Source organism: Aricia agestis, chromosome 20, assembly GCF_905147365.1.
Source record: "Aricia agestis chromosome 20, ilAriAges1.1, whole genome shotgun sequence".
Lineage (NCBI taxonomy): Eukaryota > Metazoa > Arthropoda > Insecta > Lepidoptera > Lycaenidae > Aricia > Aricia agestis.
Window position 1 is genome coordinate 11348741 of NC_056425.1, and position 14811 is coordinate 11363551.

The following is a 14811-nucleotide window of genomic DNA, read 5'->3' on the forward strand; positions in this document are numbered from 1 at the left end:
ACTCCACAAAGCATACCCTAAACTACTAACATCCATAAAAACACTTTTATACTAGTTATGTACGTGTAAAGGTTAAAGATACGATTTTGCAGTCTTTAATTCCTAAAAGTTAAATTAATTATTTTGATGAGCTGGAAACATGAAATAAAACACAAGATACATAACAAGATTTTAGTACAAAATTAAAATATTTAAAACTCACCCTAGTTAAACAGATAAGTATTAATTAAGTATATTCTACGAATAAATATTTATTGTACAATATTCAGTCTTACTCCTTCAAACAATATTAAATATGAGTTATAACAAAACGGTTATATAAAATTAAATATATGTAATTATACCTACCAGAATTATAATTAAATTACTTCTTTAAGAGGAGTCCACACCGCCGTTTTTCCATACAAACGTTGTCCCCTGTTTCCTCCGTGGATAATGCCGGTAGAGTTATGATTTTTTTTCTGAATATCTATGGCCACTATTAGCATGTTCCTATGTTTTCTTTTTTTTTTTCATAATTTTATTATTAAAAAAGATAGAACGTCCAAAAACCCAAAAAAATGGCCAGATTTTCCTCCGTGTTCAAACACCCAGAAAACAAAACTGGCTAAAATATACAAAAAAAAAAAAACAGAAACACAGCCCAAGCCTTGCTTTGATTGCTTAAGTTTTGGAGAAGGAATCAGCGGACAACGAATCGAAGATTTTCTGTTCTTTTATTAGAACTTCTGTCGTGTTGTCTCTATCGCGCTCTGCGGTGGGAGATTTGAGATTGGTGAGACAGCAATACATTTTCAAATAATTACCTATTTTCTATTTCTCTCGCCCCTGGTGTATCCTCTTAAGGACTGATTTTTTATTAGATTATTAAAAATCTATAATATTATTGCCAAAATGAGAAGGGCCGTCCAGCGGCTACTGAACCAATGTTGGGTCCTTTAGGCTAATATTGCCAGTAATTGTATAATGTAGCTTATCGCACTACGAAATGTGGGTTGATATAAACATAATTTGGAATAAATAGTGGTTCAAAATGCCGGCGAGTCTGCAGGGGTTGATCTGAAAATATTAAAAGATGGTTATTGACTCTTATTGTAGATGGTTCTCCACATTTTCATAAGGATTTACAAAAACCTGCATAATTCTTGCAATTTAATAATAGTTCATCAAGAATTATTATAATAATTAATAATTATGCCTGACTTTAACGATCATAAGTAGCTATTTCATTTAATCCTTACCTGATTTAACGAAGAAATCTTTAGGAGGCAGCACCACAGAAGGTACTGGTCCTTCGAGACCAGAAGGCACTTCCAAATCATAATTCACTTCATGAAAGTTGGACAAGTGCGGAGATTCTGTAGATACTATATCTTGATTCTTCTCTTTAAGTTCATTAACTTTAACAACTTCTTTTGTTTCATCAGTTTTTACTTCTTCTTTATGACTTTCACTTACAGCTATTATTTCTTCTTTGTCAACTTCTCTTATTAAGTCTTTTTCTTTTGTTGCATTATTTGGCGATTTTGTATTATTTTCTGCGTTACTAACATTATTTTCTGTGACTATTTCATTCAATTTAACATCTGCAGTTTTATTACTTTCCTTAATTTCTGTTTCTACTGAACTTATATTTATTTTAACAGTTCTGTTATCTATTGATTTACTTATGTCATCAAATTGTGCAGTTTCATTCAATTTTATAGCACCTACGTCTTGTATTTCTTTGTTATTAGCTGAATTTTCTTTACCTAGAGTTACATCATTAATTTTAGATGTATTTCTTTCAATTTCTTTTACGATATTGTCATATGCTGGATAATCAAGTGGTATACCTTCAGGTACATCTTCATATGAGAAATCATCAATGATTAGTATTTCATCGCCATCCGGAGATTTCGCAGAGTTGAATAGGTTATCAGTTGACGAATATTTTGGTTTACGACTTGTATCTACGGGTGCTGGACAATCTTCGGGAATGGTGAAGGTCTAAAATAAATATATAATATTAAAGAGGAGTTAATTTTAACATTGACAAGATTGCAAGCGCACATATTAATTATAAGTACTATTAATTAGGTACAAATCGATTTCTTAAAAATTAAAGTCAATTATTATTTAGTTGTGTTTTCAGAGCAAAACTTTTTCGCTTAAACTATGGCATATTTAGGCTGTGATAGTAATTACATTTTTGAATCAAATCCAAAAACCTTGTAGAATTCAAGATCTTTGTAGTTAAGTACGGAACCCTACAAGATTCTTAACAAAGGAAATATTATACCTGGGTATCCATAACCTCTGGATGATAGTAATCATAGATCTTGACATATCCAGGTTTGGTCTTCACTTTTGGTCCTACGACATGTATCTTGAAGCACTCGTGGCCGGCCCGCGGAGTCGTGTCGGCCCCGTCTCGTGTCCCGATGTATAAAGTGGCCTTACCCCCGCTCGTGGACAACTCTATGCGACGCAGTACTGAAATAGCGCGGAATTCGGGTTACTTCATGCTGTTGAAATTAGATGTGATGCCATAGATTACTAAATAGTAAGTGATGCGTTCTGTGATTAATCTATGTCTACGCCGCTTTTTAGTGGGTAATATAAATATAGATTGGACAACTAGTAACTTTGTTTACACAAATTTTTTTTTATACTTATGCGTAAATGATGACATAAACAATGGTCATTGCGGAATGCGGATGTGATTAACCATATTATAGCAGGCTCCTAATACTGGATGTTGCAAAGACGCCTGCTGTTACTAAATCTTAGGGCCAACCCACACGTACCACACCACGTGGTCGGGCGTATAATATTTCGTATTGTAAATGAACTGGACCATTCACACGTACCCGGTACCACATTTTGCAGTCGTTGTCGACCACTTGTGTAATACCGACCACATCGCAACCACAACGTCGCGTCGATGCAATGACAGTGCGCGTACACCGCCCGCGCTCGTCCCCCCTTTCCGTTTCATTGACTTTCGTACGTAACCACATTGCAACCACGTCGGCATTTTGTCGGCACCACAACGCAATTACAAAAAGCTGCAGCGACACCATTCACACGTGCCTTACTACTTTCGACGACATTTTGTCGTTGCGATGTGGTGTGGTTGTGGTACTTGTGGGTTGGCCCTTATGGGCAACGCAAATGACTGGAAAAACGTTGCTGCTGAACTTTTTAACCGTATTATAAACTAGATGACGCCGCAACTCCGTTGCGCCAAAATTAGTTTATCGCGCGGAAACCGTACATTTTTCCGGGATAAAAAGTATCCTATGTCCTTTTCCGGGACTCAAAGTATCTCCATAGTCCATACCAACTTTCAGCGAAATCGGTTCAGTGGTTTGGACGTAAAGAGGTAAGACAGACAGACAGACAGACACACTTTCGCATTTATAATATAAATTTGTTATTTGGTACGGAGATACTTTAAGATCCGGGAACGGACATTCCCAAGGAAAATGTGCCGCTGCTTGCGTTAAACATAATTATATCTCAGCGCGAACGTTATCGACATCTCTACTAGATGACGAACATTTTTATTTCCACGTTTTATGTTAGTATTTACTAGTCATCTAAACTCCAGCTTGTTCATATTCCCGAGAGCGGACCTTGACCGAGTGACCTGATCATTGTTCAGGAGCGGGCCGCATCCCTCGGGTAAGGACAGACGTACGAAGCGTGGATGAGGCTTCAAAAAAAGAAAGGTCCAATACCCTTGGGTAATAAGTAAACCGCGGTTGGCTTTGCCCTGCCAAGAACATGTACCTAGTTATGAATAAAAGTGAGCTATCTGAATCTAGAATCTATCTAAAACTAGAAAATCGTTGTGGCATTGAATGTGTTAAGCCGATGAAGTTACATATTTGGATTGTGGTATGGAGGTATTATGTACTTATATTGAGTTCCGGGGATCGGGGAAAGACAAAGCCAAGTTTTATGCTGGAGCAATACTGTTAAAATGAACTTAAAGCCTAAAGGTATGAAGAAAAAAATTGTCAAGATCCCAAATTCACGTTTAAGTTGACTTTACTTTTGAGCGTCCGTGGCCTAATGGTTAGAGTAGAGTAGACATTTGGTTCGCACTCGTAGAGGGTGCAGGTTCGATCCCAGGTGGAGGCGTGTACCAATGAGAGATTTTCTGATCTCAAGTACAATATAATACGGACACTCATACGGTGAAGGAAAACATCGTGAGGAAACCCGCACATAGGTAATTAATCCCAGACGTATTGGCTAGTTCTTTCCTCTGGACTAATGACTATGCCGACTATGTTGCGAGAATGCCGTATGCGCTTGGGCAACTATACGGACATTTAAAAAATCTTGTCCCACTTGGCACTATTTGGCACTACAGTATTTGAGGAGTGGTTACTTCGCTCTGAAAATACTGTATAAGTCATCCACAAAGGATGTAAAGGCCTAGTAATTTACAACACTATAAACTGTGAATTTCTCGGAAAAATAATTATTTTAATATGGAACACGATTCGCGACTATTAATTTCCATTAGCCTTTGATATTTAACCTACTTAGACATAACGATCTTCTGATGTTCCCTTTTTTTTTCTTAAAAATGTTTGATTGATCCAAGATTTCTTGTAACTTGTAGGGTGTAGCACAGATTTTTTTTGCTCGAACGTTACGAAATACTTACAAGTTCGTGTTCAGTGCTCAATGCTCTTCGTGTTCAGTACAATAATATCTTTAGAATGCTGTTAGGACTACCGAGGTACTGTAGTGCCTCAGGAATGTTTGCCGAAATGCGCACTGATGGCTTTAACGCCATAGTAAGAAAACGAGTGGCGTCATTGATGCGGCGTGTCAGAAGTAGTCATAACAACATTCTAAGGGTATTGACTGATAATCTTGATGGTTTGGTAAGGCATTGGATAGAGGTGCATGTTAGATAGAGAATGGCTCATTACTCATTATTCATTATTTTATACGTGGGAGAGCCATGCTTCGGCACGAATGGGCCGGCTCGACCGGAGAAATACCACGTTCTCACAGAAAACCGGCGTGAAACAGCGCTTGCGCTGTGTTTCGTCGAGTGAGTGAGTTTACCGGAGGCCCGATCCCCTACCCTATTCCATTCCCTTCCCCTCCCATCCCTACCCTCCCCTATTATCCTATTCCCTCTTAAAAGGCCGGCAACGCACCTCCAGCTCTTCTGATGCTGCGAGTGTCCATGGGCGACGGAAGTTGCTTTCCATCAGGTGACCCGTTTGCTCGTTTGCCCCCTTTATTTCATAAAAAAAAAATCCTAATAAATATTTTTTTACTATAAGAATTAGAATGTAATGTGCCATCGAGGAAGTTGATTCCTATGCAATTGACAGACCAACATTATTTGGTCGAATATGTCAATTCACTGTTCATTGTGATCTGTCAGCTGGGTTTGACGTAACGCAACCACACTACTTAGGCCCCCGATTTGCATAGGAATCAACTTCTCTGATAGTACTAACATAATTTAAATTTTAATTGTATTTCTACTAACACTGGATTCTTTGTGATCTGAAATAAATGGTTATTATTATTATTACAAGTATGTAGGTAGGTACGCTATTTAGGTTCCAAATGTCTAGATTCTTTGTGACAAGTTTATCTATACTATCTATACTAATATTATAAAGAGGTAAACTTTGTTTGTTTGTTTGTTTAATTGTAATGAATAGGCTCAAAAACTACTGGACCGATTTTAAAAATTCTTTCAACATTCGAAAGCCACATTATTTACGAGTAACATAGGCTACTTTTTATTTTGTAGAATATAGGGTTCCGTAAGATATTTCAGTTTTTCGGAAACAACCAAAAAATTTACTTATTTTGCGTACGCTGCCTAAACTATAAAAGATAGAACTATACAATGTTCTAAGTAAATGTAGATCTTATAAATATCTACAAAAATGTCGGCGACACAATATACCTTTCTATGTCAAGTGAGGCACAAAAACATTTTTTTTATTTAAAAATCTTGTTTTTTTTTTGGACTACATTTAAACGCATTTATTTTACTCATGCTAATAATCCTTATCAAAATAAATAATTTCATCACTAAGTACAGTTTATGTAGATTATATTTGCTCTTTGAATGATTAAAATTGGACGTTTGATTTAGAAGTTATGGCGAAATTAAAATATTGCGATTTACGCCCGTTTTACAAGTACCAATGCAGGGGTGCGCATTGTACACATTGAAAAGGTCTACAGAAAACTCCGCGATGGTATATATTTTTTTTATGAAATAAGGGGGCAAACGAGCAAACGGGTCACCTGATGGAAAGCAACTTCCGTCGCCCATGGACACTCGCAGCATCAGAAGAGCTGCAGGTGCGTTACCGGCCTTTTAAGAGGGAATAGGGTAATAGGGGAGGGCAGGGATGGGAAGGGAAGGGAATAGGGGAGGGTAGGGAAGGGAATAGGGTAGGGGATTGGGCCTCCGGTAAACTCACTCGGCGAAACACAGCGTAAGCGCTGTTTCACGCCGGTTTTCTGTGCGAATGTGGTATTTCTCCGGTCAAGCCGGCCCATTCGTGCCGAAGCATGGCTCTCCCACGAAGCTATTATGGATATATCCCACAATGACATATTTTTTTGTCATTTACTTTTAACTTCAAATAATGGCAAATTTTCGAAGCGATTTTAACCAATACGGCAATAATCCTTATTCAATTAAATACTTTAAATACATTATTGATTATGGCCCTTTACAGCATAATTATTACGATTTTAATTTTAAATGAATATTTTCGAAGATATTACAGATTTAAAAATTGCGGGACGTAAGTAGCTTTTGCGGCAGTACCGACCAATGCGGCCCACGGCCCACGGGTAGTACTCGTAATGAATATAAATTATTTAAAATCAAACTACTGAATCGATTTTAATCATTTTTTCAGTGACTTAGGCCATAATTTATTTTATACCCGTGCGAAGCCGGGGCGGGTCGCTTTATAAAGCAGTGTGATCAATTAACCTTTTGACATTAGCATTGATTAGGTCGTAATTCATTATTGCAATTTAAAGAGCTAGTGAATGCATGAAATCCTGCCAAAAAAACGAAAAAAACTCATAAACCGGGTCTAAATGGCACATCCATATTTCGTACAGCGCGTAGCTTTCATGGTGCACTATTTTCCTAGATGGTTTTCACTCAGCTGCGCTAGTTGTGAGTTGTTCTGTAATCATCATTTTCCGGTTTTAATGCTGTTTTCATTGAAATGCAACCGGTTTTTATGAGATTTTTAAATTTTTATTAGATCATGTTAGTAAAAAGTAATTTTTTCATTTTACAAGGAGATTCTTTTGGTTTGCATAGTTAAGTAAAATAAATAATCATATTTTGCCGTCTGATACAGAGTTTCCCGAGCCTTTTAACCTCCTCGATTAACCGATGTTGCCTGTAACAACAATGTGCAGAAATTCGTCTTTAATTATTATCTCATTAATATTTCATCATACCAAATTTCAATATACCAAATTCCAAAATCAAAATCGATTTAGAGCCAGTCCACACGGCGCGATGCGTCGCTGCTGCCGTTGCGTTGTTTTACATACGTTATATTATATAACCAAGGTGTTCACACCGCGCCGCACACGGCGCGCTGCGTCGTGGCAACGCACACAATATGACGGACAGCAGCCCCCGAGACGAAGCGGGAGGGGATGTTGACGAGACTGCTCTAGTCTTCTAGTGCATAATATAAGAATCGCGTACGGCCAGTCCACGCACCGAGCATCTGTACCCGGAGTCCCCGCAGTCCCCGCATTCACCCTACCGACATGACACGGTCGGAAAGTTGCTCTACTAAGTATTATTCAATATTAGTTTCTGTTGCATATCAAGGGGTATTAATACGGCCCGGTTTTTAATAGTATATATTATATGTTACCGGAAATGTATGTAATCTGTCATTGTATACAATTCCTAGGAAATGTATGCAATTCCTATACTTGCACGGAAATGTGTAAAATTAATTATATTAAACACATTTCCTAAATAGTAATAGGAAATATAAAACATTTGAGATATCAATGGTTACGCAGGGGATAGCGGGGCGGGACTTTGGTCAGTTACTAACCTACAATCTTCTGGAATCGGCCAAGGATTTAAAAATGCCTTTGCAAGAAAAGCTATACTACAGCAAGACGTCTGTGCTATAAAAATAAGTTATTGTGTACCTACTTCCAAGTGCCGTTCCAGCTTACCCTGCAAAAATTAATAGCCATATTATGGCAGTCTATGTCACGGGCGTAGCCAGGTTTAAGTTTCGGGGGGGGGGGGGGGTCAAGAAAATAAAAGAAGTAAAATTACATAAAATAACCCTTATATTCATACGAAAAATATTAAATATGCAAAAAACAAACGAATTGGGGGAGACCTATTTCGAGCAGTGCCACTGCTCGAAACACAGAAGATTAATTCTGTAATGCGTACAATAATATAACGTATAATAATACTTATAACAGTTTTTTTTATTTAGCGCATATTGTCCCACTGCAGCAGTGGGATAATATACGCTAAAAAAAATATTCTGTTATATTATTATGTAGGTACGCATTACAGAATTAATCTTCTGTTTTTATTTTTAAATACATCCACTACTTCATTCGTATCAATTTCTATCCCATAGTGAATGTTCATGAGAGCCAAGCCGTTCAGTCTGTTTTCACTCGTTGTGTTTCGCAAGTAGTTTTTAAGTCTTCTTAGGCTTGAAAAAGACCTTTCTGGGGTAGCGGTGGAAACAGGTAAGGTAGCCAATATTTGCAACAATGTGTAAATATTTGGATACAGTTTTTTGTCGCACCTATCCAAACATTCTAAAGCTGATTTTGGAGTAGGGGAGGTGAGAGTCATAGCTGCTTTCCACACTTCAAGTTCTGCTTTAAAGACAGGTGTACTTTTTTCAGGCAGTACTACTGAATACATACAAAATGCCTCTTCAATTTCATAACCGGCCGCAAAATTTGACGGTAACACACCAGATAGTGCCGATACTACTTTACGGTGTTTTGTAAACCTCTCAATCAATTGTTGAATTGTATAGTCGAGAAATGGGATGAATAAATTTATTTTGTAATACGTGGATATATCCGACGCAGGAATGTTAGAGCGATTTGTCTGCCTCCCGACGATACGTGGCATAAGCAGTATACCACCATTTTCTTCGAGCAACACCTTTACTTCTTCATAGAGATGGTTGATGGATGAAATTGTTTTTAGTGCAATAGTTACAACACGGTCAAATTAACTTGACGCATCGAAATTTATAAATAACATGCGAGCTCTATAACGACGTCATTAAACCGTGCGTCTAGTTAATTTGACCGTGTTGTAGTAATAAATGATATATGCCGCACGCCTGTCCTTATTTTAATTTTATGAATGTTAATATCTTAACTTTTCGGGGGGGGGGTTTGAACCCCCTAAACCTGGCTACGCCCGTGGTCTATGTTATATGTTAAACTAGATGTTCCACGCGGCTTCGCCCGCGTAATTTAGGAATTTCACGGAAACCGTACATTTTTCCAGAAAAATAGCCTATGGCCTGTTTCACCACTTTCTGTTAAAGTGCCGAATAGGCTATTCACAGCTTTTTTGACAGATTCTCCATACTTCATCTGTCAAGTTGAGTGGTGGATAGCCTATTCGGCACTTACCAGGAAGTGGTGAAAGGTTTTTTAATCGTCAGATAACCTTTAACTTAGGAATTATTTTGACGCTTTGACATTTTTTTCATACAAAACCTGTCAAAGCGTCATATTTATTCCTCAGTTAAAAATTATCTGAAGATTGAAAAATCAGACCTTTTTTAATATTGTGACGTAAGTATATGATATATAATTACTTACCTAAATAACAGACTTATTACTTACTAAACGAAAGTTTGACTGTATAACAATAATATAAATCGATTTTGTAATGAATATATTTTAAAAGTTACAATTATAGTTGATTTTTGAGGTTTTAATTAGTAATATATTATGAACATTATTATATGTTAGATACGATTGAAACCTGAACGTTGTTATCTCAACGAGTACTTTACCAAAAATTATTATTATCATTGAAATCGGTGAATCATTGTTTTTGTGTGTTTTGTTATCCCCGACATAAAAAACTATATAATAGTGGAGCGTAATAGCTTATGAGTGTGGGGAGAAATAACGCTTCATACTCACACTTATAGGCTCCCCGCCTATATGTGAGTAGGAAGCGTTATTTTTAAGGTTAAAACAATACATACGCCTTATATTTATGTAAAGTAAGTTTATTATAATGCTTTAAGAAGTAGTTAGGCAAACACAATATTATTGTTTATTTGTTTCGCAAAATATACACGTAAGTCTATGTAACGACTCTTTGCAGAAATTACTTTGCCTGAACGGCAGCGTCTGCGGCAGAAGACGTGGACGCGTTAGTATTTTTTTTTTCGTACAAGCATATTTACAACGTTTACGATCCATATTGAAATCAAATATTTACAAAAGTATTAGGTACAGAAACACAAATATTTACAAAAACTACAGTTAAAATACTAATATTTACAAAACACTCAAAAAATTATATAAGTACATAAAATAATAAAGTAGAGCAACTTTTAGATTCACAACAGTGCGCAACCTACGTTAGAGCGAGAGCAAAATTAGAGCGAGAGGGTCAGTCTAAATTCGCCGTGGACCACACGTCTGAACGCTCCGGCCGTGCAGTGGCCACTAAGGAATTTCCCTTGCAATTCTAGTTTATAAACCCTTTTTTTGTAGGTCTTTTGAGATTATTATTATTGTTGGAGTAAGGTGATTTAGGTGGTTTTTTTTTGTATTTGCTTTATTGGAGCTCTTGGAATCAAAATAATCTAATTATTACATACTTACGATGCATAGTTTTTATGAAATAACCCGTTTATTAAGAGATAAAAACAGAGAATTTTGATGAAATTGTGACCTCTTGATTAAGAAAATGAAAGATAATTAGAAAAAACTAATCAGCGCATTTTGAAGACGAGAATGTTGAGCTCATTATGCGCTGAATAGATTTTTAAATTATATTATTTATTGCCATAAACTAAGCGCACAAACACAACTCGAAATGACATTGGGCACGAAAGAGCTGTTTTTAACGCTTGATTTACCTAACATTATCCACATATATGAACTTAAAAAAAATAACTGGCTATTACTTATATTATACGCAATAATAATATTTCATGTTATTTTTTTAATGAGTGTTAGTTTGTCAAAAAAAAAAATACAAAGTTGCGCAAATAATTCGCAGCGAGTGAATTTTGCAAGACTGCAGCCTTAACGCTGCGATGGCGCAGGGACTGACTCTAAATCAATTTTGATGAAATCTGATGATGATGGCTATGCGTCAAAATATTTGCGTGTCGACAACGCAACGCACCGTGCATACTGGCTCTTAACGTTAAGAGGTAACAGATCGACAGACATACACACTTTCGCATTATTAAATCTAATAAGTTAAATGAAATATAGAAATATTAGATAGTCATAGATATCTTCATGGCTTCCCCTTGTATCATAAGAGCTGTCTTCACAATAAGTCTAGGACTTAGGCTGAACCTATTTATGTTGAATGTAGATCGTAGATCGAGGGCACAAGCTTATATCCTTGACTTACTTACACGGCTAACTAATATACCTATGCTGTGCATGCTATTACCTATATTGATTTTCTTACATGTGGGCGTGTAAGGTACTATTTGTGATACTACTTAGTCTCATATATCTTCCGTTTAGCCGCCCTTAGACGATCAATGTTATTGTGCAATATCATGTATTGTGCAACGTTATTGACCGTATAGGGTTGATATTGAACGCGCCCGCCTTTTAATCTTATTGTCAAATAAATTGTTCAATATACTAATGTTCAATGATATTGCACAATAAAATTGATCGTCTGACGTCTATGGGCCCACTTATAGTTATTTTTTGGAGTAATTATATCATATTCATACTAATATTATAAACGTCACTAACGCGAACTGTACGTGTCTATCGGTCACATCTTCAAGCTGTGATCCCATTTGAATGAAATGTTTGGAGGGTGGATAGTTTTATCCCGTGGTTTTATCACTCGAAATGTACGGCTGCCAGGCAAACTAATTTCTGCACCAAAGAAATTCCTTGCAAGTTGAAACAAACATTTTTATTTGATAACAACTTGCATCCACAATAGTTTGCTACAGACAAAATGCACGAATGTCCTATACGTCTCCCTTGCTCCTAGAGCTATAAGGGTCAGGTACATTGTAGCTACAGAGACACATGTAGGACGTAGGCACTTGTAGACCGAGTGTAGGACTCTCAGTTACGACAGTGTTGAAGTTATCTTGTTTGCTAAAGGGTGTCTGCCGTCTAGCAGTATAGTCGAAGAGCGAGTGTTCGGCAGACTAACAGTAAAGTAACAAACTCAATAATATTAACCCTTTCACGCATATGGGACACATTTGTCCCCACAACATTTTTACGATTTTCTGGAGTACTGGCCAACTAAAACCTTATGTAGATATATTTTTTTATAATTAATGATACCTTTTCTAATTTACGCGCTGGCAACACTAAAAAAAAAACTATCTGTCAAAAATATCACACGCGCGAAAAGTGCAAATTTTTTCCGCCATAAATATTTATTGATTTAAATTTTATTTATCCTAAGTGACTTTTTACGGCTATTCTTTTCATATTATATTATTCATTGGTAAGTACAGTTATCGTTTTATTGGATGTATGTGGCTTTTTTGAGTAAAATAATGCATATTATCTACAAATACACAAAGGGACGCGGGTGTCCCTATATGCGTCATAGGAAACTTTTTGATTGAATTTATAAAAATGTTTACATGGCTATATTTAGTATTTTATCGTGCTAATTTTATTGTATGTTATTACAGATGATGTCTTCGAACAGATTCAAAGTATTTGAGCTTCAGGAAGATGTTGTTTTTCAAATCCTTACGGCTGACAACAGCGACGACGAGGACGGTTTGCTTCTTGACGAAGAAGACCAAAGTTTTTTAGCGCAAGATATGGAGGCAGGAATATCGACAACTGAAATAGAGCCCAGCACAGCGCCTCTAGAAGACAATAATATTATATTTTCTAGTCAGGAATCCAGTACGCCGAGAGCTGCAGCTGTAGCTCCTTCTTTCAACTGGCGCAAAAACTCTTATTCGCCACGCTGTTTTTCGGAGATGGCAGATTATAACTTCGGTGAAGTCCGTATATTTGATCTGAATAGTAATATAGAAATATCACCTGTGAAAATTTTCAACGCAGTTTCAGGTTTTGATAAATTGATAGACGATATTATTATTCCTGAATCCATGCTTTACGCACAACAAAATGGCCGTTCCTTTAGTTTGCGCAATGAAGAAGCTAAAGCTTTCTTGGGAATGAATTTCATAATGGGATAGCATTCCCTGCCTACATTCAGGAGCTATTGGTCTACAGATCCTGACATGGGCGTCCCTTATATAGCTAATATAATGACAATAAACCGCTTCGAGGAAATACGCAGGAACTTACATTTGAATAAAAATTCAAACCAACCAAGTTGTGCAGATCCCAATTATGACAGGGCTTACAAAATACGCCCTATTTTAGATCATTTCAATCGAACTTTTCAAAGTGCTATGTCGAATACAAAAACCCAGGCAATAGACGAACATATGATCAAGTTCAAGGGGCATAATATAATGAAACAGTATGTCAAAAACAAACCCATAAAGTGGGGTTTCAAAATGTGGTGCAGGGCGGACTCTTCTACAGGTTATTTATTTCAATTTGATTTGTACACAGGAAAGAAAAAAAGCGGCACTGAAACGGGATTGGGTGAATCGGTAGTTTTGCAATTATCAGAAGGTTTGCAGGGTATCGGGTGTGAATTATACTTCGATAATTTTTTCAATTCCCCTAATCTTCAATACAACTTGGCGACTATGAATATAAAAGCTTGTGGGACAGTGCGTTCAAATAGAAAAAATATACCAAGCAATATTCCGATTGACAAAAATATGAATCGTGGGGACATTTTTGCGACAAGCAGCAATGGCATATCTTTTGTAAAATGGATGGATAACAAAGCTGTATTTTTATTGACTAACTTTTTATCACCTGTACCGACAACGACAGTAAAAAGGCGCGTGCAAGGGAAAACTGAAAAGATCAACGTAACTTGTCCTGAAATGATATCAAAATATAACAAGCATATGGGAGGGGTAGATTTGATGGATCAGAGAAAGGTTTGTTACGAAGTTGATCGAAAAGCCAAAATAAAATACTACCTAAGAGTGTTCTTTGATTTATTAGATATTGCGATGAATAATTCCTACGTAATTTACTGCAAGTTACACGAAGCAAAACATATCGAAGGAAGTCTACTTTCAAGTCTAGAATTTCGTCAAGTAGTGGCTCGTTCACTCATTGGTAGTTTCTCGTCGCGACAACGAGCTTTGTCAACTGTAGTCATGACAAAAAAACGAATTACTTATTCACAAAAACGCGGAACACCTTCGTATGTAATGGTGAAAGTAAGTAATAGGAAAAGATGCGTGCAATGTGCCAAAAGTCACATTGAAAATCGCACAAATAATACATGTCCCACGTGTAATGTACATTTATGTTTCACAGCAGAACGGAACTGTTTTCTTGCCTTCCATTAAATTTTACATTATAGTAAGTAAATAACTTAAATAAATCTTTTTTTTCGAAATCTGAGTTTCATTTCGGAATATAAGTGATGTAAGTATTTTTTTGCGATATATTGAAAAATGT

At 36.6% G+C, this 14811-nt stretch overlaps 1 protein-coding gene across 2 annotated transcripts in view; it reads right to left on the reverse strand.

The window, feature by feature from the left end:
- Positions 1-879: 879 nt before the first annotated feature.
- The window catches only part of LOC121737274 (CD109 antigen-like), a 45627-nt gene continuing 31695 nt past the window's right edge, over positions 880-14811 (reverse strand). Inside the window, exons 27-29 of one of the 2 annotated variants that reach the window (XM_042128897.1) lie at positions 2282-2475; positions 1242-1989; positions 880-1059 (exon numbers count right to left, since the gene is read on the reverse strand). In XM_042128897.1, coding sequence (XP_041984831.1) covers positions 974-1059; positions 1242-1989; positions 2282-2475 — 1028 coding nt within the window. In that variant the 3' untranslated portion in view covers positions 880-973. Of the gene's footprint in view, positions 1060-1241; positions 1990-2281; positions 2476-14811 lie in introns of those variants that run through there. The other variant, XM_042128898.1, reaches the window with a different exon arrangement.